The sequence below is a fragment of the Microtus ochrogaster genome, unplaced genomic scaffold (genome assembly GCF_000317375.1).
Source record: "Microtus ochrogaster isolate Prairie Vole_2 unplaced genomic scaffold, MicOch1.0 UNK144, whole genome shotgun sequence".
NCBI classification, from domain to species: Eukaryota; Metazoa; Chordata; class Mammalia; order Rodentia; family Cricetidae; genus Microtus; species Microtus ochrogaster.
The window spans coordinates 160984-183850 of NW_004949242.1; the positions used below are offsets into that span (position 1 = coordinate 160984).

The 22867-nt window shown below is 43.0% G+C and overlaps 2 protein-coding genes across 2 annotated transcripts in view; both read right to left on the minus strand.

Annotated features, from left to right (window-relative positions):
• Positions 1 to 10481, minus strand: part of LOC101986929 (zinc finger protein 271-like) — a 20707-nt gene extending 10226 nt beyond the window's left edge. Inside the window, 6 exon segments of the mRNA XM_026778428.1 lie at positions 3346 to 3421; positions 4612 to 4650; positions 4652 to 5898; positions 7315 to 7444; positions 9747 to 9785; positions 10271 to 10481. Coding sequence (XP_026634229.1) covers positions 3346 to 3421; positions 4612 to 4650; positions 4652 to 5898; positions 7315 to 7444; positions 9747 to 9761 — 1507 coding nt within the window. The 5' untranslated portion in view covers positions 9762 to 9785; positions 10271 to 10481.
• Positions 10482 to 12848: 2367 nt separating this feature from the next.
• LOC101987209 (zinc finger protein 416) lies at positions 12849 to 19784 on the minus strand. The gene is made up of 3 exons (XM_005371955.3): positions 19587 to 19784; positions 16522 to 16651; positions 12849 to 14950 (listed from the first exon to the last, which is right to left on the minus strand). The coding sequence occupies exons 1-3, from the start codon at positions 19725 to 19727 to the stop codon at positions 13497 to 13499; spliced, it is 1725 nt and encodes a 574-aa protein (XP_005372012.1). The 5' UTR covers positions 19728 to 19784; the 3' UTR covers positions 12849 to 13496.
• Between the last annotated feature and the right edge of the window lie 3083 nt (positions 19785 to 22867).

The following is a 22867-nucleotide window of genomic DNA, read 5'->3' on the forward strand; positions in this document are numbered from 1 at the left end:
ATGCGTGTAAGTTCAGTGATGAACTTCCATATCCATACTCATAGCAACAGCACTAATTTCAATTTACATTCCTGCCTACAGTGTACAAGTCTCCTTACTGCTGCATGCATCCTTACCATTGTTTTTTTCAATGATAGTCATTCTGATTGGGGTGAGATAGAATATCAATATGGTTTGCATTTGCGTTTCCTTCATAGCTAAGGATATTGACCATTTTCATATACTTATTCCCACTGCATTTTTTAATTGATTTATTTTTAAGATTTTTTTTTTTTGGTTTGTTTTTTGAGACAGGGTTTCTCTGTAGCTTTGGGGCCTGTCTTAGAACTAGCTCTTGTAGAACAGGCTGGCCTTGAATTCACAGAGATCCACCTGCCTCTGCACACACTGTAAATAGATAAAAGATAACCAAACCAACTATAGTGTATTGGAGTATCACTGTCATAAAACCCTGTATAGATTTAAGCAACCTTTTGTTAATATGTGATGGTCAACACATGTTAATATGTGATTAGTTACCTTAAGTGGACTGAAAGATGCCTAGAAAAGTTGGCAAAGCACATTTTTGGGAGGGTTATTTTTTTAAACATTTATTTCTTTTGTGTGTATGCATGTATCGGTCATAGGACAATTTGATCATTTTCTTTCTTCCACCATGTAGACCTCAGGGGCCAAACTCAAGTCATCATCAACTTGGTGGCAAGCAGGATTACACACTGAGGCATCTCATTGGCCATTCTTTTTTTATAGGATTTCCAAGGATGATTAGCAACAGGCCAGGAAAGACATCCTTTTCCCTGAAAGTTGATGGCAGTGCATCATCAATATGGGATTAAACGGACAAAGTCCAGAAGGGGGAAGCTGCTAGACAACTGCCACGCTTGATTGCTCCTGAATAAGCAATTTTTTGTTTCTGCCATGACTTGAAGTCACCAGACTGCAGATCATTCAACATTCATGCATGCATTCATTCATTCATTTGTTCATTCATTCATTCAAGGCAGGATCTGATTAAGGCTGGCTCCAAACTCACCTGCCTCTGCCTCCCAAGTCCTGGGACTAAAGGCATGTGCTACCACAATAGGCTTCAACTTTTAAATGGGAGACTCAAACTATAGTGACTCTCTAGGGAGCTCCTAGGCCTTCAGCTTTGGACTGGCATTGAAGCATTGGCCCTATTGTTCTGAGTGTTCCAGGCAACAACTGATTTTCTAGGCTTCATGGCCATGGTGGAACTAGTTAGTCAGCCTTTGTTTAAATCAATTTAATCTTACTCTCCTTTTAACTGTATATCCATTGTCTATTGGTTCTATCCCCATGATAACTGTAATATGATAACAGGTCATAAGGTAAGTTCAATGACATCAAGAAAAGGCAAAATAGAAACAAAGAAAAACAAAACCAAATCAGAAAGTGGAGATATATCAAAATTCAGGACTGGGATGTAGCTTAGCTAGTGAGTATATATCTAGCAAGCACGGAGCTCTGCATTTGTCCTCCAGCACCACATAAACTGGGCAGGGCTGAACATTTGTGCAATCCCAGCACTAGACAGGCAGAGGCAGAAGTCCAAGATCAGTCTCAGCTAATGAACTCAAGGGCAACCTAGACTACATAAGACTGTCACACACAGACAGAAACTACTTGGCAATATGTATATATCTATATATGCTGTTAATTGCAATTCATTTTTAAGCATTCATAGGCTTTCCTCACATAATCCTTACTATTTGCATAAATGAAAATATCCATTACAAAGGCTGAATATATCCTTATGCCCATTTTATATTTAGAGGGATAGATTAAAAAGAGTATTAGGAAACTTAACATGGTTTTAAATATGGATAGTAAAATAGAGTATTTACATATATAATTTTGTTAAGATAATTACAACTCAATTAAATTATCTTTGAAAAGCAAGGGCGGCAATCAAAAGTTGTCATTTCCTAATGATTTACTTACATATTTATGTTCTTCAGGTAATTTGTGACTATTGCATCAATATGATGATAACATGAACATGCGATTGCATATCTCTTCCCAACTCAATAGTTGATAATATCACTGTGGCAGTTTGGAATTGGCCATGGTGGGACTGCAATTAAATATTCAAACCAGTACTAGCTTGTTGTGAAATGGCCAGACTTACAAGAAATGTTACTAATGCAGACAACATTTAACGAATACAGTGCCTGTGACTATTACACCATGAATTAAGGAGAAAAACTGCTAAAATATTGTGGTAGTATTCAAAAACATTTTCCACTATTTACCAAGGACCAGTTTATCAACCACTGAAGAATGAATGAATGAAGTCTTAATACATATTGTTAGTGTGCATCTATTTATTAATGAAAAGGACAATTATACCAATTTCCACTCAAAAATACACATAACCAAAAAGTTTTAAAAACATACAAGTTGACAAAAAACACATAACAATACTCAATATCATGAAACACCAAAAAAGCAAATAAGACTATACTCTATGTTATTATCCATCTATTTAAATGGATCAAATGGCTCAAAGCAAACACATTATCCATATCAAACACTAGCAAGAGTGTGGACAAGTGAGTTCAACAGCTGTCCAGATTAGTGATTCTTAAAACTGTGCATCATGTCCCTTTGGGGATGAACAACCCTTAGAAAACACATATTTACACTACAATTCATGACAGTAGCAAAATTACAGCTATGAAGTAGCAACAAAAATAATTTTATGGATGGGGGTCCCCACAACATGAGGAACTCTATTAAAAGGTTGCAGCATTAGGAAGGATGAAAACCAACCAATGGTCTATATCAATCTAGATTAGTTTGACAGTTTCATAAAAATGGAAACATTCACATATATTGAATTACTGGCTCAAGAGAAATAAACCATATGCAAAATGAGTAATATGCCTTTATTCATTGTGGTCTTATATGTAACAGCTCAAGAAAGGATTCAACTTAAGCATCCATCAAGAGCTGAATGGATAAAAACAGATCGATGGGTAGTGTAATTATAAAAAACAAACACAGTAGAGCAATAGAAAGGCTACGGTATTAAAGAAGCAGCAGTGATGAATCTCAAAATAATTGTTTTGCCAAAAATACCTAGGAAAAAAGCAACTTTTGTTTTTATTCACAAACTGTACTCTTGTGAGTCAAACATTGAGCACTTAAAAGTATGGGGAAAGGGGGAAGATTCTAACAGGTTATGAGGTAAGTCACAGGCAAGGCCATCATCACACACGAGTACACGACTTGTCAAATAAACCATAGAGATGACTGTATTTCGCTACTACATTAGTAAACTTTACAAAAAGTGACTCAGAATACAGAACTTGCAACTCATACTTTCTGGAAAGCAGGAGGCTTGGTAGCATCGTTTTGATGCAACTCTGTCCTCATGCATGGGTAAGGGCAGCCATTCCTTAATGCAAGAAATTATGACAAGCAGTGATGGTGGCATACCACGTTGTAAATACAGCAGCTGGACTGTGATTACAATAGCTACATTCCTGGACTACGGGATCTCCATCTCATTTTCATATCTCTATAATAACAGATTGGCGGTACATAATCAAGAAAGACCACACTATCCCACAAAACTTTAGACTTTTTTTTTTTTTATAATGATCTCGACTATTGTATATAAACAGATTTCTAGGTGCTGTGAAGACAGCAAAAGACAAAGACTGTACTTTTACAAGAGGCACATTCCATCTGGCTGGCTGCAGACTCTTCCATACCCACCGCTTGTATGTCAGTGATGGTTCCCATCTAGACATGGTCATGCAATGAGTGACAGCCTGTGGACTGATTGGTATTGGGCACATTCTCTGCAGACCTTTACAAGCTGCCTCTGCTCTGTGTCATGGGCATTAAAAGGACATCTTCTGAGAAAAATAAAGCAAATTCATTCCATTCCCACAAGTTCAGGAGCTTGTGGCAACAGCAGACCTCACCTCGGGATGACCACAGAAAGTCTCCAAGTCATAAACTACAGTAACGATGTCCCTCTAGCTCCCGGGCAGTAAAAAAAATTTGCTTTTCTCCTTTGCTGTCCCTGCAGAGGTATACCAAGTTGAGACATCCACACAAACTGTCCATCCTTTCCTAGAAAACTCAGTCTGTGTTTTCCAGTCTTCCCACTAGTAAACTGGACTCTAGGAATAAAGGTAGCTTTCAGAATAAGGCATTATCTATGCACAATCCAGAGCAACAGGAAGAAGGCAGCGGCCAACTGGTAATCGGAAGGTTGGAAACATTCACCGACTGTCATGTGACACTGATTAAAAACTACTCTTTTGAAAAGAAGCAGGTAAGCAAAATGGAGCCACCTTCAGCAGACAACAGGGTAGATTTCCTGGTAAAAGCTGAGTTGTAGCCATGCTTTAAACAGCTAAAAATCAAACCGGTTCAGGGCAAAGCAGGTCCTGAGCCTACCCATGCCAGAACTCCTGAGTAATCTCAAACCCCTGGGTGTGGGCAGAATTAAGATCAACCTCAGAAGATTCTCTAGTGTCATAATACTAAAAGAGGGCATTCCCTGTAAGTCTAAGGCTTTTCTCAAGTATGAACTTGGAGGAGCTAAATGATGCTAGGCCTTGGGATGAAGGCTTATCCACATCTGCTCCTTTCATGAGGTTTCTGATGCACCGTGACATTTTTGGTGATGAATGAGGCTAGAGCACTGGCTAAAGGAATTGCCGCATGTGTCACATTCGTAAGGCCTTTCTCCAGTGTGAACTACCTGATGCTGCATGAGACCAGACTTCTGGCTAAAAGACTTTCCACACTGGCCACACTCATAGGGCCTTGCCCCTGTGTGAATTCTCCGGTGTTGAATAAGGATGGAGCTTTGACTGAAGGATTTCCCACATTCAGTACACTTGTAAGGCCTTTCTCCAGTGTGAACTCTCTGGTGTTTAATAAGGGTAGCTTTTTGGCTAAAGGATTTCCCACACTCGTTACATTCATACGGCTTTGCTCCAGTGTGAATTCTCCGGTGTTGGTTAAGAATGGCACTTTGACTAAAGGAATTCCCACACTCACTACACTTGTAAGGTCTTTCTCCAGTGTGAACTCTCTGGTGTTTAACAAGTGTGGCCTTTTGACTAAAGGATTTTCCACACTGGCTACACTCATAAGGTCTTGCTCCAGTATGCGTTTTCTGGTGGTCAACAAGACTGGAGTTCTGTCTAAATAATTTTCCGCATTCACTGCACTCATAAGGCCTTTCTCCAGTGTGTATCCTACGGTGATCATTCAGGTGGGAGGTTTGGCTAAAGAGTTTCCCACAATCACTGCACTCCCAAGGCCTTTCTCCAGTGTGGACTCTCTGATGCTGGTCAAGTGAGTACTTGCCACGGAATGTTTTCCCACATTTGCTGCACTCATAAAGCTTTTTCCCATAAGAGGCTTTTGGCTGGTGAACGATTGCTTGCTTTTGACTGGAAGGCTTCCCACAGTCTCCTGACCTGTGACTTTCATGACTGTGAGTTTCTTTCCCACCCTCAGTGCTTTCGCTGGGCTTCTTACTGTTGGGAAGGACCTGGGACTTCAGAAGGCTCAGTATGTCTGGCAGGTCCTTCTCAACATCCCAACTGGGAAAGGACTTGGCTGACATATGGAACAGGCATCGTTTCAAGTACGAGGCCTTGTCAGCGTTCCTCTTCAAGGGATTTTCTGTACTAGTATGTTTTTGGTGCTGATCACATTTTGAAGATACCTCTACACTATGTTTCTGCCCAGGTAGATCTGGCAGGTGCAAAATGTCTTGAAGAATCGGGACACACTTTTCGCAGAGGTGAGCTTTCGGTGCAGATGGAGCTGTCTCCGATCTCCAAGCCTGGGATGCTCGTGTAGAAACTCTTTGCTCTTCAGCTTCTGTTCTATGACCACAACCTGAAAGAGAATACTGCTGAAATGCACGTTGACTATGGTCGGAGGAGGAAGCCCCATCATCCATAGACGCTACAAAAAAGCTTCTCCTGAGGACAAGGGAACTAACTATAGGGGTGGCTTAAGGGAGGAGTTGCATTACCACATCAGGTCACTAAAGACAACAGAATTGGGAAGGCCTGACTAAATGAAGGCCACCAAGATGGTATGAACTACAAGGGAAAGATGTCTAAATCTTCTACCCATGGCCTTAAGCTACTATAACAGTAGCCAGACTCATCACAGAGTAGCCTCCGAAGCCCTAGGACTTCCTGCTCAGATTGCAGGAGGATATTCATCTGCTTATGTTAAGTCTAAGTGCTGCAGAAGGCAGGCTGCTTGCAAGACTGGAGAACTTGTGCCAATCAGAAATGAAGAGCAAGCGCTCAGCTTTATGTGGAGGTCATGGTGGAATCAGCAGAGGGAGAGCCAAGTACACAGGAACAGGGCATGAATGGAGGCCACGCGGTGTACCCAGGGACCAGCGATCATAGAGAAAACAAGAAGTTAGAAAAAAACAACCAAAACCCAAACCCACCATGCCTGGGGAAGAGACTATGAAAATGAGGCTTGGTGGTAGCACTTGCACCTGAACCATGGTGGATACAGGGTATTTTTGAAGACAGCCTGGAAGTGTATCTTCCTCTAGCTGTCACTTACCACACTCAGGCCTCCTATGAAGGAAAACTCCATGTTGACTTTTCAAAAGAACATTCCTCCATGTGACCATATGAAACATGGTCCAGAGGAAAGAACAGACATAACAAGTGGCTAGCAGTGATACAGTATCTCACACGAGATCACCACAGATCTCAGGAAAGGAAACGCTAGCTTTTGAATACTGAAAATGAAGGATCCAGTAAGAATGGTCCATTGTGCCAGAACAGCAGCCTGCCAAAGGCAGCCTGAGAAAAGCCAGTTAGTCAAGGGGAAGGACTTGTGATGCCAAGTCCTTAGGCACAGCCAGAGGCAAGACAAGCAAGATGACACCCATTAATTAGGGTGACCATCCCAGCACTCGGGAGGCAGAGGCAGGCGGATCTCTGTGAGTTCGAGACCAGCCTGGTCTACAGAGCTAGTTCCAGGACAGGCTCCAAAAACCACAGAGAAACCCTGTCTCGAAAAACCAAAAAAAAAAAAAAAATTAGGATGACCACAGGATGCCGCTCCCATAACTCAGTAAGAAGCAGGTGTTAGGGTTACACAGGGAGTGATCTACTGCGGATATTAGGGATAGCTCAATGCTACCATGCACAGCTTATATACCCAATATATGCAGCAATTAGCAGCTGTCCAGGTCTGGCTGTGGGAAGGATGAGTCTGTCTCTAGGGAAACAGGGCAGAGGGTCTCAGGATACTAGAGGAATGTAAAAGCCTTACCCAAAGAGTTTATAAGTGCAAAGTTCTGCAACGTAACACTGAGATACAGGAGCCTCTGAGTCTTGTCAAGGAGTCTCCACTCTTCATGTGAGAAGCAAATGGCCACATCCTCAAAGCTCACACAGCCCTGCTAGAACAGGGACAGGTTATTCCACAGTCAGCTTTACCCCGTGTGCCAAGAATACCCAGTAATTTACCCATTCTCTGTCCTCCCTCCTCCCCACACTCCTACCTCAAAGCATCAGCAGATCCCAATACCATTGGTAGCCGTTACAGCCCAATAGTTCCAGCAAAAGACACACAATGATACCATCTAAACTAGCATGTAGGGATATATTTGTTCTCGTCAAACAGTTTCTCAGGAATCCTCCTGATGGTCCCTCTTAGATACAATCAGATGTAAATTCACCCTTCGCCCTGATACCCTGACAATTGTCCGGACTATCATAAGCAAACCAGGATCCTGCTCCAAAGGCCCATCTGTTCTTTGTTCAATCATCGCTACCCGGGACCACTTGCAGTCTCGCATACCACTGTCTTCTGCTGATCTTCACATCCCCTAGACAATCACAGCCTTACTTTTGTTCTTAATCAGTTCTAATAAGTGGTTCAAAACGTCAATGACTCTCTATTGCATATTCACTAAGTCACAGATGCAGATTTGTGTCCCTAAAATTACCTCTCTTCCTGAATGAAATTCCAAAGACATAGAGGACCACAACAAAATCACATTAAGCTTATAGGATGATGAACAGGCACTACTCGTGGTGCCTGGGTTTCGGTGCTCTATCAACACTATCCACTGTGTGGCTTACTAAAACAACACAAATGTATTTCTCACTGATCTGAAGGCTTGATGTTTGATATCAAGGAGCAGTTGTTGGCAGTTTCTGGTGAAGCCTCTGTTCCACGGTTATAGACCACTGATTTCCACTGGTTTCTGGGGAAGCCTCTGTTCCACGGTTATAGACCACTGATTTCCACTGCTATTTTTCAAATGGTGGGAAAGAACATTAGCTAGTTTCCTGGCATGTTTTCATAAAGACACTCACTAATCCTACATAAAAGGCATCTATCCTCATGATCTAATTACCTCTCGAAGGCCACACACACAGATTAGGATTCAACAACTAAATTTTGAGGAGATAAAACCCTTCAGTCCTGGCTTCAGGCAACCTTCTACTTATTGTTGCTGACACTGTGACTACCTTACTGCTTTATGCCTTAGAGACTTTGACCATACTCTTTATTGTGTCCATTTATCTCCACTTCTCTCACGATTGTGTTTCTAATGTCTATCACTTCTACCTAGGTATCTGAGACTCATTCACAGCCCTACCTTTCCTGAGCTATCATTACCAACGATGAGAAACAGAACCACTCCTAATTACAATAAACAACCACCTCTGCGGCTAAATACTGACCAGTGCTTTTTTGGATATATCCATCTTAAGCTACTTCCCAAATTCCAGATCTATAATGTCATCCACCCACATGATATCTTCCTTTATTGATCTTTGAAATAACTTAGAAGATCGAAAAGCAATTAATTAAAATGTCCTCAATGAAAATGAACCTGAATCCCAGCTTTATATACCATCTGACCAAGTTTTCATCCTTCCAGATCTAAAGTCCTAGATCAGCAGTTCTCAGTTTGTGGATTGCGACCCCTTTGGGGACTGAACAGTCCTTTCACAGGGGTCCCCTAAGACCATCGGAAAACACACAACTTCAAATTACGACTCATAGCAGTAGCAAAATTACACTTACAAAGTAGCATTGAAAGTAATTTTATGGTTGGGTGTCACCACACAGGACCACAGCATTAGGAAGGTTGAGAACCACTGTTCTAGAGCCTGAACCAATATTTGACTATTACCTTCCCTTCTTTAAAATCTGAGACCCTACGCAGCACTAATTTCAAAACTAATCTAGACTCCTACCACTTCCTCTACCTTCATTCTGGTCTAGTGACTATTAACACTCACCTGGACTACTAGAGCAGCATCCTCCATGGGCATCTTATTGTTTCCCTCACAACAACTGGGTTCTCCAAGCTACGGAAACATGGAGGCTGATGTGACTAACATCAGATCACCTCCCTTCCCGCCCCATCCCTGTTTCTAAATGTCCCCTTGCTCTCATCACTCTAAAGCAGATACTGAAATTCATTCTATGTCTGAATCCTACCCTGCTGCTTTCATTGAGTTCCCGTAGAAGAAAACACTTGGGGTGGGGGAATCTATGAATGATCTCCAAGCTTTTACACATTCCAATGCCTGGCTCAATCTCATTCTATTGTTTGGTACCACTGGGGACAACTCCAAAGAACCCCCAACACTGAATCAGGACCCTGTGCTTGGGTTTGTTAAGGGTCCTTTGACCCAAGAAATGGTCATGAGAAATGACAGTCTGAAACATACTCTCCTCACCTGTATAAGGGCCATATCCAATTCTGCAGTAATGGATACCTGTGAGAAGAGAGATATCATGAACAATGGTAAGGATCCAAACCCTTGAGTCTACCCATACACTCTCCCAACAAGGAACAAAATGACCAGGGGGATGTCTTCGATACATCTGTTACCTGTGGGGCCCTAATGACCCAACCCACACAGTGAGCCGCTTTTTGGAAAACCGAAAACCCACACTCAAGTCTGTGTGATTTTGTCTTTTCTCTGTACACGAATTCTTATGTCGTAGGGATAAGGATAAACCTCTTCATCTTACTACTACAGCTTAAATATTCCAGGCTTCAACATCGGTCCAAGAAATTCCACACCCTGGGGCCCTGGCTGTCACACACTCTGCCTCGTCTCATCACAGTGGCTTGGCACATAAGAACCCCGGATCACGAACAAGGATTTTGGGCGAAGCGACTTAAGTGGACTCCTACACTCAGACTTTACAAGATAAGAGGTGAGAGCAAGGGAGCCTCAGATGTCGCAGCACTTACCTAAGCCTGGTGCCTGTGCGCAGCCATCCAACTAGGCAAGCACAGACCGCAGGGAGATGGGGACGGGGATCTGGGCAAAGCTGTCGCCGCCAGCGCCCGATGTGCGATGAATACTACCTCTAGAACCGCTCCTTCAGACTCTTCGTCCCCTATCTCTGGACAAAGGGGTCCTGCACACGATCAGCTATAACGGACCCAAAAACCGCTAAAATGAGCGCCACAGAGAGCAGCCGGAAGTCCCGCCCCAACCTACCAGTAAGAACTCGAAAATGGTACCATTCCATATGCTCATTGGTTCAGTTTTCCTCTCCCTGTGTTTAGCGCATTCTGGGTAACGTAGTTTCTTCAGTTGTGCGTGTGAAAGCTGTGGACCCCCCCCCATCACCTGGAACAAAGGCTAAGCGGGATGCTGGGAAATGTCGGCACGGACGGAAGCAAACAAGCCTTTTCCAGCTATTTGTTTTCTGTTCTGTTTTCCTACTTCGTAGTCTTGGGGCACCCCAGTGTTTTCCAACGAGGGTGCCAACAGAATACCCCAAAGGGCTGTAAGTAAGCTACACTGGAGGGCAAAGGGCTGTGTTTGGCTGGAATAGCAGGGCCTGAGGGAGCAGAAACTTCTTCACTTTGTGTCCAGATGCTGGACAGACATCCTGATGGAAGCCAATGCCTAGCCTCCAGAACCCGCTGTGGGCCCTCAGCCTCCCAATCCACTGCTGGAGAATATCTTGGGGGAGTCTCATCTATATCTTGAGGTGTGTTACACTAGAGCCCTCCCTTGGTATTCTAACCGCTGCCCCCCTCCATTTTTCATGATGCTTAAGTTGTCCTCACTTTCTGTCCCCTCAGCGGATGCATTACAGATCACACATGACTTCTTAAACTTCAAATATACATCCAGAAGCTAGGGAGTTAGCAGAATGTCCTGGATCTCATGAGGCACATAGATGCATCTCTAGAAAAGCAGGATGAGTGTGAGGCCCCCAAGTTCAGCACAACGCCCTCTCTTCTGAGAGCAAAGACTTTTACAAACAGACCCCGCCTGGCACCTGCAGAAGTGGTCAGCTGTAGCCACCATCTTAGTCATAAACTAAGGTGAGATGTAGCCACAGTCCACAACTGCCGAAAGACAAAGCTGAACAGAGTTTAAGCAATTCTGAAACTTTTAGTTTGGGAAAAAGTTGGTTTTCTGCATTTTTGTGTTCAGCATCGGTCCATCTCTGGACGAAACAAATAGCTAAAGTTGTCCCCTCAAGATGATGATGTACAGCATGTGATTCCAGTAACCGGTAGGCAAGAGAATCATTAGTTTCGGGCCAGCCTGGCTACATAGCAAAACCCTAAGTCAAACAAAGCAACAAAAGTAACAACAAATACCAACAGCAAAAGGCAACTCAACAGGTTGAGTGTGGAAGGAACTATGGCCAGCTTGAGCCTGGTGAGCATGAAGAACATGGCTCTGGCAGGCCTTGCTCCTCTCTCCCATTCCCTCTACCTTGCTAAGAGCCATTAGATTGCATTCTTAAAGCTTGCCTGCAGGGTCTATTCTTGTATTTGGTCACTTCCTCCTTTTGAGGTTGACTACCAATTCCAGGTATCAAAGTACATAAGTCACAACTATCCCTGTCCCCTTTCATTCTCCCTCTTCCTTCTGTCTCACATTTCTCTCTTATTCCCTGCCTTCTGTCCTTCTGGGGCGAATACATTTCCTTTGTGCTGAGAACTTGGCCTTGAAGGTCTTGTGTTGATCTTTCTTTTCAAGTGTCCTTTCCAAGTGACTCAGTTGGTCTAAACTTCTCCCAGGCAGCTGGGCTGGATTCTGCTTCTTCTTGGCTCAATCTTCAGTTTGGGCTCAATCTTCTTTGCAGCCTGGCTTGTTTACACTTAGGAAGAAGGCGCCTAGGGAATCTGCTCAGTGTCAAGGATTTCCTGAAGCTGTTTTGACTTGTCTCAGCTTCCTCCCAGCATATGGATGGAATGTTTTAATCTGACAGTTAACAGTCACCCAGCAAAGCTATATATGTATCCCTAAACAGTACAAGGAGGTTGTAGAAATAAATGAAGGCTTGGTCACTAGACTTGTGGGGAATGTTTGCAATCGTCAGAGTTCATTTGTTTTGCTGTAAAGCTTTTCCATTTCCTGTTTATCACACCCAGTATTATATTTCCAATTAGGGATCACATCTGGTTCTTACCAAGCCTGAATAAAACCATCATATGTGAATTTCTAGACAGGTCATGTGACTCCTTATACAGCAGGCGAAAACCCCCCTTTACAGTGTCACAGATGAACAAATTCATGCTATCACTAGAAGGGCAGAAACAATAAACCCTTTTCAGTGATTCCTGTTTCACCAAAATGAAAGCACGGAGGCCACAAATTTAGACCACAAAAACCTACATGCCCAGGTCTTAGACAGAGAACTAGATGAAGAAAGAAATGAGAAATACTTTCGAATCTGCTGTACCTACAAGACAAAATGAGATCCCCACAAAAGCTGTTGATCCATGCAGAGTTCAAGTTTGTCTCCTCCCGCCGAGAATTTTCAAAAGAATCCCAAAGACTACAGGCAGACCCAACAGTAAACATGTTTATTAATGCAGAGACTAGAGAATGGTAGTCCAAGTTGGTAAATGAAGGGCTGGCCAAATCAACCACAGTATCAGTATGAGACAACAATTTCTATGCAGGAAAGACAATGCTGGAAAACCACAACAGATTAAAGACTAGTTCCCCCTGGTAAAAAAATCATGACAGATGTATGTTTCAACCAGTGAGAAAAAAACCAAAGCAAAACAAAAACGATTCTCCCCTTAAGGCTTTGCTCATGATTTCGTCCAGGGAACTAGCAGATGTTCATCTTTCCTTTGCATGTTGAGACCAATGCACAGTGAGCAAGCTGATAGAGGAAAATGGTTTCTACCAGAGAAAATGGCTTGAGTACAGCTCAGACAAGGGCCCGAATCACATTAGCATGTACAGAGCAGTTCCTGTAAACCCCACCCATGCCTGAACACACAAGGAATAAAAACACCCTGGATATTTGAAAATATAAGTTTCAACTTCAGGCAAGTAGTTCCATATTATAAAGTTAATACTAAAAAAAAAAATACAAGAAACAAAACCGAGAACATTTGCTGCAGGTCTGTATCTTCTTGAGCACAGTATAAACTTCCAAGAACTAAAGGATAATACACTTTGGGCTGAAACTACTTCTGCATGTTATTTTCATGAAGCCTCTCCATGGTGTGAGACTTTTCGGTGGAGTAAGAAGCTAGACTGCTGAGGAAAAGATTTCCCACATTTCCCACATTCGTATGGCCTTTCTCCTGTGTGAATTACGTGGTGTTGAAAGAGGTGACATTTTTGGACAAAAGACTTACCACACTGGCCACACTTAAAAGGCTTTAATCCAGTATGAAGTTTCTGGTGTTGCATAAGACCATTGCTTTCTTGAAAAAATTTCCCACATTCTTTGCACTCGAACGGTTTCTCCCCAGTGTGAGATCTCTGGTGTCGAACAAGCCTAGATTTATAAATGAATGCTTTCCCACAATCGCCACACACATGACGCTTTTCTGCACTATTAGTTTTATGGTGTTTGTTGGGTGTGTCTCTTTGGCTAAAGGATTTCCCATTCTCATCACACCCAGAAAGCCTTGCTCCAGTGTGAATCTTCCGGTGTTCAAGCAGATTACGGCTGTGTGTGAAAAATTTCCCACATTCCTCACACGCACAACGCTTTTCGGTTGCATGAGTTCTCTGGTGCCGAACAAGAGTTGACTTGCACCCGAAGGATTTCCCACATTCATCGCACTCATAAGGTCTTTCTCCAGTGTGGATTCTGCGGTGTTCGGTAAGGTTGGAAATTTGCCTGAAGGATTTTCCACACTCATCACACACATAGGGTTTTTCTCCCGTGTGGACTCTGTAGTGTTTTATGAGGGTATCTCTTTGGGTAAATGATTTTCCACACTCACCACATTCATAGGGCTTTTCACCTGTGTGGATTCTGAGGTGGTTATTTAAGTGGGAGGTCTGTCGAAAATATTTTCCACATTCATTGCACTTGTAAGACTTTTCTCTACCATGGGCTCCTGAGAGATGAGTGAAAGAGTTTTTGCGGCGGTGGACCTTCCCACATTTAGTAGACTCAGAAAGTCTTTTTCCAGCACTGGCTCTTGGGTGGTGATCCTGAGTGTGTTCACGGCTGGTGGCTTCTCTGTGTTCACGCCTCGTGGAACACCCTATTCTAGTTTGAAAGCCCTCTCTACATTCAGTGACTAGGTTCGCTTGCTCGCAAATGTGAATGGTCTGTGGAGGGATAATGTCCAGTGCATCCGGAAAGTTCTTTTCAACTTCTGCAGAGGGAAAGGGCTTTTGTGACACATGAATTCTGTAGTTCTTCACCAGTGAGGCAATATGTGAGTATCTTTTCAAGGTATTTTCTGAGTTGGGATGATTTTGGTCCTGGGGAAGGTTTAAACACATACTGACCAAATGTGATTTCTGCCTAAGATGATTAACCAGGTTCAAAATGCCTTTCAAGACTGGCAAATATATGTCATGTGGGTGAGACTCCTGGTTAGCTGGACTTGCTTTCGGGGTCCTGACCAGTGATAATCCTTTAACAGAAACTCGATCAAGAGGTAGTTTTCCATTCTCCATTCCTTGCCAGCAATCTGAAAACAGAAATTATTATGAAATAATTTTATTGTGGAAAACATGTATTATTCATGTTTTAAAATATTTTTTGGAAAATTATCTGTATATTTTATTACTTTTTATTTTATTTTTCTCATACGTTCTCATGTATCCCAAGTTCACCTCAAACACATCATGTAGTTATGGACTACCTTGAATTTTTGATCCTCCAGTCCCAACAGGTGTGCACCGCCTTGCCCTTATATATGATATTAGTGATGAAACGCACAGCTTCATACATGCTAAGCAAGTATGCTTATAAAGCTAAGCTTGTAGCTTTTAAAACTAAACTACACCTAAACCCAATAGGTAAAGTGACTTTATTTTTCTAATTCTTAATTTTTAGATTTTCAGAGTGCCAGGAATCACCACAGGGCACGATATCTTAACCTGTGAGTTGCGACTCCTTTGGGGATGGCATATCAGATATTGACATTATGATTCATAACAGCAGCAAAATCACAATTTTGAAGTAGCAATGAAATAATATTATGGTTGGGGTGGTCACTACAACATGAGGAACTGTATTAAAGGTCACAGTATTAGGAATACAGAGGGCCACTGCACTGGGGCTTTTTCTCATCAACTGAGGAATAGAAGCAAGGCATGAGGGCATGGCGTACTGATATAAGGAAGAGAGAGTTTGATGTGAGTGAGGTGAGGAAGGGGCTGCCAGGGACTGTTAGGTATCATAAAATATGGAAACCTTGTGAGACAAAGGGCACAAGACTGAATTCTATCACAAACAGGAGAGGCAACGCATTCCTTAGTCAACAGCATTCAGTAAGACCATATTGTTTGGGGACATTGGAATTATGTACTGAAGATTGAGGAGATGTCAGACGTGTTTAAGGAATATTGAACCATCTATGGACACTTTACAGGGCAGGTGTATCAGTACTGGAAAATGTCACAGAGGAGGCAGTACAGAGCAACAGGTAACAAGTCTCCTCCTCTCACTGGGAAACTCATCGGGGGCAACTGTCCTCTGGGACTGAACTACACTGTAAAGCATCCAGGGCTATCTCCATGTCCCTTGTCATGCCTCTGCGTGGAACCCACATGAAGCAAATTCTAAGAGAAACACAAGGCAAAGCAGATGAGCCTCCAACACCGGCCCAAGAGACTCAGCATACTACATGCCCAGGATGGAACATTCTTGAAGGAGGATTTTGGCAGCACCTCATAGTCCTGTATAAATAAATATTGATCAGGACACTGCTTGTCATTTCTGACTCTGGCAGTCAAGACGAGCTATCGTTTAAAAAGAGGCGCAGAAATTGAGAAACAAAGTCCCACATGTTTAGGTTACAATAACCATAAAAAGAAGTAGATAAACATGAGACTTATTTTACTGATACAGGGTACCTGATGCCCAGACTCTTAAGGCAATGTTTGGAACAGTGCACATGGCTAGTCCCTCCAAATATGAGAAGATAATAGAGAAGTTAACAGAACTAAAAATCTTGCTCTGGAAATGGCAAAGCTATCTGTACTGGAAAAAATTGATACTGGCCAATTCATGCATGGGCTGGGTATGGGGCCTTACCCAATGAAGTTACAAGTGCAAAGTTCTCTAGCATCACACGAAGGTACAGCTGCCTCTGAGCCTCATCGAGGAGCCTCCACTCTTCTTTGGAGAAGAAGATGGCCACATCCTCAAAAGTCACAAAGTCCTGCTACAATGAGAACAGAGGTTTCCATTATCAGCTCTCTTAGAATCCCAAGTTATCGTTCCCTCCCTACAAGTAATTCTGCCCCTTTTGTGATCCCAACCATAGAGGAAATAATTGGTGATAACACGGCCCACACGCATGATGGTTCCATCCATCACTGTGTCCTCTGAAAGCACCAACTGAGGGAAAGACAACATGGGATGACATTTCAAATCTGGTCATGGTTTATACAGCCCACAGTCAGTTTCCAAGGCTTTTCAAAGTTGTGCCTTTCTGACAAAAGAAGTTTGGAGCTTATCGACCGTTCTCTAGTTTTCAAGGCTACAGCCATGGATCCATACCCCCCCCCACCTCCAATGTATCATTTCACTTTTTACCATACTTCTCAGAAGCCCTCCTTTCCACTTCTACCTCCACCTCGATCTTTTCCAGAGGCTTCTTTCTGTTGCTCTTCATCACTCAGAACACGACATCCAGTAAATCAGAACACAGACCCTTCAAATGCCTCTCCGCCGCCAGCTTACTCATGGAAGGGTTCCTTCTGTCTCTCTGGGACACAGTTAAACAGCTCTACTGTGCCATGGAATCACAGCCTCTCCCTCTCAAAGCTGCAAGATAAACTTATTATCCAACTGAGGACTTGGCACCTAGGTACTTAAATGGTGTGGAATTTCCTGCCAGCTCTTCAGAATTTGTAACTCAGAGATGACCTTATTCCAGAGGATTTCTCTGCAGGCTTGTCCCCATAATGCTATGCAGGGTAGCTGGAACTTCTACTCCATTACCTTGAACCATCTCTTCATAATGTCCTTCCCTATGTCTTAAAAGGAAGCTCCTCTTTCTCTTGAAATCCCAACTAAAGCTGTCCTTATTGTGATCTACTGTCCCTTCTCATCTTCTTCCACCTCACAGCCCTATTATACACACGTGGCCACAAGGTCCTCTCCCCAGGAATTCTGAGGAAGGGTGACTGGTTTCAGCTTCATCTCCACAGACATGTAATTCCTAACCTGCACTGTGTTACAGCACAAAGGGTCCTTGGCAGCTTGATACAGGATCCCTGATGGTCCACACTGTCAGAGGCAGCCCTAGTTCTGTTCTCAAGTTCTCTGAGTTAGTCTATTTTCATTAACATAACAACACACATAAGGCAAGCTCCTTTATAAAGGAAAGAAGTATGTTTTGCTTTGTAACGGAGGTGCGAGGTCTTTTTGGTGATAGCCTTCATGCTGCAGGCAGGGTCCTGAGGCAAGAGTGTAGCATATGATGAGATAAGAAGTAAGGAGGCCACGTGTGTGTGACCTCTTCTATAAAGACATCTGAATTCAGCCACGGTGAGGAGGACAACCTTAATGAGTTAATTTTATTCTAATCACTCCTCAAAGATTCTAAACACTTCAGCAAGATAAGTTTTTAGCCTATTAATACCTGACACTTAGGATTATATTCCATTACATGAAGTCATGGGGTTGGGAACGCAACCATACAGGAATCACAGTAGACTGCTTGACTTCCACATTTCAACTTTAGCCAGCCAGGAAAACCTTCAGATCTCAAACACACATCATCTTCAACTATATCGAGCCCGATGTACCCTCTCTATAGTCACTGTCTTTCTCTTCTCCTTATCCCATTCAGTGGCCTGTCACAATGTCCTTCTACATGAGACCCTGTGACTCTTTCCGATTAATGCCTATGCCCCTAAAAATATGACCTACCTGAACCTCCTCAAACACACTAAGGGTGACTACAGAATTCCACTAGATTCCTAACGCTGCAGCCCTGTAGTATAGTTCTTCATGTTGTGGTGACTCCCCAACCATAAAGTGATTTTCGTTTTTCACTACTAATTCATAACTGTAGTTTTGCTTCTGTTATAAATCATAACCACATCTGTTTTCTTATGCTCTTACGTGCCCTCTGAGCAAAGGGCATCCCACCCTCCTCATGGGTTGCCAGCCACAGGTTGAGAAGCACTGCTCTCTCTGTCACTCCTCAAGACCACCGACAGATGTGGGGAGAGTGGCTCAGCCATGGCAGGTTCCCAGACCAGATGAGGAAGTGATGATCCTCTCCCCCTGCCTTCTACAGACAGCAGGAATGTCAACAGTCCCCTAGCATCACCACTGTCATGGTGTTGCTCTGTCACTGTACTGATTTGCTCATTCACTGGCATCGTTAAGGGACTAAGAGATTTTGTAGATCAATTTCGGTTCCATAATGGCCAACAACCATAATACACCCATAAGAAATTATCTAAGAGGTAACACTTCCACACCTCATTTGCTCTGGTTTCCAGCACACAATAACCACTCCATATACCTCATACCTCCCCTCCCCACGATTATCTGTCCGGGTCTGCAGCAAGCCAAGTTTGGTCACGGATTCCAGAACACACAACCCCTAGGGCAAAGAATGGGACCAGCCCCAGTGACGCCCTAGAACGGTCACGCGAACTTCTGAGAAAAGGTAGGTGGTGAGAAGCCATTACCCATGGTTGGGGCTCCAAGTACACACGCCTCCTCATTTCTCTGCCTTCTCTGCTCAGCCCTTGAGCCAGGTGACCTGGAAAGAACTCAATGATGGACGTCTCTTGGCCCTCAAATCCCCAATGTTCGTTCTAACATGACAATTTGCACACAGTGCAACTTTTCCTGGGCTTCACCTGACCCTTTTCCAAACGGTTCTACCTCCAGATAGAAAGCATAGAAAACTTCAAATAAGCCGAAATCGGACTGTGTGCTGAGTTCAACACCGGCCACCAGCTTCTGGCTGTGATTGCACCAAGCTCAGCACGCTCCCACAGCCTGATTTTGGATTCGGAAATGGGAGCCCATCTGTAGGTATGGCACTGTTTTGAACACAGAGATTTCTACTCTGCTGATGGCCCTGCACTAAGCTTTAGGGTGAAGGAAAGCACAAGCGACACAGCACTCACATGAGCTGGGTCGCTCCGGGTGACCACCGCCATCGGATTCTGCTGGTGCAGCGGGAACAGCGAAACCAACGCAGCACTCAGTCCAGCCCGAAGGGAGCGGGGACAACGCTCCGCTGGAACCCAAACCCGCACAGCTAGCATGAGCAGTGTGGGAACATGAGGAATAACACAGCCTTATGAACTATCGTTCCCAGAGTAGTGCAGCTAGTTCCCTGGTGAAGGGATGGACGCAGAGACGTAAGCCTAGGAGCCTTTTAATGGCATTGGCGAATTGCATTCTGGGCAACGTAGTTTCCAGAGGATCCAGGCTTGTGCTATTGATAACGAAGAGAACTCTAGCCAAAAGTAACTCTCCAACCTCATAAGTGTAAGAAACAGGAAGTGTCTTTCCTCCCTTCTTCCTCCTTCCCTCTTTCCTTCCCTAACTCTCTCTCTCTCTTCCTCCCTCCCTCCTTCTTCCCTCTGTCCCTCCCTCTCTTTTTTCCTCCATGCCTTTCTTCCTTTCTTCCTCTACCCATTTCTCCCCCCTTATATCCATTCTTTCCTTCCTTACTTTCTCATTTAAATTGAATTAAATTTCTTATGTAAAATTTTATATATTTATGGAGTTCAGTGTGACATTTTAGCACACGTAGACACTTGTATGAGTCAGAATTTCTATTGTTGCGATAAAACACCATGACCAAAATAAATAAATAAAATAATAGAAATCAACCTTGGGAGGAAAACATTTATTGAATTTTACACTTTCATGTAAATCCAACAGTGAAAGAAGTGATAGCAGGAACTCAAGTCTGACAGGAACCTAGAGGCAGAAAATGGAGCAGGTGCCATCGAGGAGTGCTGCTTACTGCCTTGATCCCTATCACTTGCTCAACTTGCTTTCTTACTGCTTTCAGGATCACATATACAGGAATGACACTGCCCACAGGTAGCTGGGTCTTCCATCACCAATAGTTAGTCAAGAAAATGTGCCATAGCCTGTCAACAGGCCAGTCTTATGCTTTGGAACAAACTTTGTACATTGTTTGTATGGCTCTCATTCTTAATAAAAACGTTGATTGGCTGATGGCTAGGCATGGTTTTCAGAGCAGAGAGAATGCTGGGAATAAGAAGAGTGGAGTCAGAGGAGTCACCAGCCATACAGGAAGAAAGCAGGATATGCAGAAGAGGTTAAAGCCATGAGCCTTGGTCAGAATATAGATTGATAGAAATGAATTAATTTAGGTTGTAAGAGCTACTTAATAATAAGCCTGAGCTATCAGCTGAGCATTTCCAGTTAATAAGTCTCTGAGTGCCTATTTCAGAAGTGACTGGTGGAATAGAGATGATCAAGGTCCCAACGAAAAACTCTGTCTACACTGATATTTTTTAAATGAGGTTATGTCTTCCCAAATGATTCTAGATTCTGTCAAATTGACATGAAACTAGCCAGTACAACACCAATTTAAAGAAATCTGTTGTAATAGGAGCAGCTGGGCTGCGTCCCCAGCACCCCGGCCACCTGCTAGCTTATGCCCAGAAATAATTACACGGACACTGTATTCTTTTAAACACTGCTTGGCCCATTATATCTAGCCTCTTCTCGGCTAACTCTCCCACCTGGACTAGCCCATTTCTAGTAATGTATAGCACTGAGGTGCGCTTACCGGGAAGATTCTAGCCTACATCCATCCTGGGTCGGAGCTTCATCGTGTGTGTCTGCCTGGGAGCGAGGAGCATGGAGTCTCTGAGCTCACTTCCTCTTGCTCCCAGCATTCTGTTCTGTTTACTCCTCCCACCTATGTTTTAACCTATCAGGGCCAAGCAGTTTCTTTATTGCTTAACCAATGAAATCAACAGATTGATATATGACACTCCCACATCAGAAATCAGAGTAATTAGTCTTTCCATTTCTTTATTATTTTATTTATCCATTTACTTTAGAGGCTAGGTTTCACTTATTGCAACCTGGACTCATACTTGCTATGTGACTGAGGATGACATTGATCCTCTTGCCAATATATCGAGAGTGATGAGTCTTTATGCCCAGTGGGGTTGAGCTCTAGGCTTTGAGCATAGTAGGAAAATACTCTACCAACTGAGCCACATGCTCAGCCCTCATTTATTTAGTTTTCATAGAGAATTCTTTGTAATTTAGCCATAATATCCTTTTGTCTCCAGTCACTTTCTTTTTCCTTCTAGTCTCCTTTCTTCACTCTCCTTCTGCTTTTGTGTATACAAGTATTTACATATACATAAAATGATAGCTGTTTACGTTGATAACTGCCTTAGACATTTATTTCTCATGACTTCCTTCTTTGAACAGGCTTGCACAACTACAGAAGTATTCATGGCTTTAATGGACATGAATTGAAGGTTTGTCTGTAGCCTTACTGAAACTGGTTCCATTCTTTAATTTTGGCAGTACTTTCTGTACCGAGGTAGACTCTTTGCTGTTGAGCACTAAAACTTTTAAATGTCATTTTGTCCCTGAGTTGGCTTCATCTGCACAGAGCTACGTGCATCTGTTTCATGTTCATCTGCTTTAGATGGACATATTTTTCCACAGAGCTTTCCACAAATGGTAATTTCCTCACACAAATGAGAGAAATGTAGCTTTTCCTAACTGTTGGCTGGGGTTCCATCAGGCTATCACTTCAGTGGGCTCCACGTGAGACACTGGTATAAAAGCCCAAGTTCTATAGCAGCTGCAATCACTGCATGGAGGCAAAGGGATCTCAAAATTCAAGGACTTCCTCAGTTGTAGCGAAGTAAATAAATGCAGGCAGATTGTAAAGAAATATATACAGCTTTAATGAAGAAACAAACTTACAGAACCGAGGTTCCCCCTGAGCACAGGAAGCAGGAAAAGGGGCGGGCGGACTCTCGCGAGCCCGATTTTTAAGTAAACATTCGCTGGAGGCAAGCCCGCCCCCTAAAGGGCTGGCTTAACCCTACACTCAGTGGCATAGCAAGTTTGAGTCCTGCCTAGGATAAGTGAATCCTAGTTTCCTAAGTAGATAGATAGATAGATAGATAGATAGATAGATAGATAGATAGATAGATAGATAGATAGATAATAAATATAAAGAAATGAGGAGCCTAATTATTCTGATTTCTTAAAATAAGTACAGTATTGTACTAGCTACTTCCTTGACAATTTGACACAAAATAGAGTCATTTGGGAAGAGGGAACATCAACTGCAAAAATACCTGCATAATATTTGCCTGCATAAGACCTTGGGAGTAGAAGGCACACACAGTCACTCCTCAAGATAGGATGGAAATGTCACCATGAG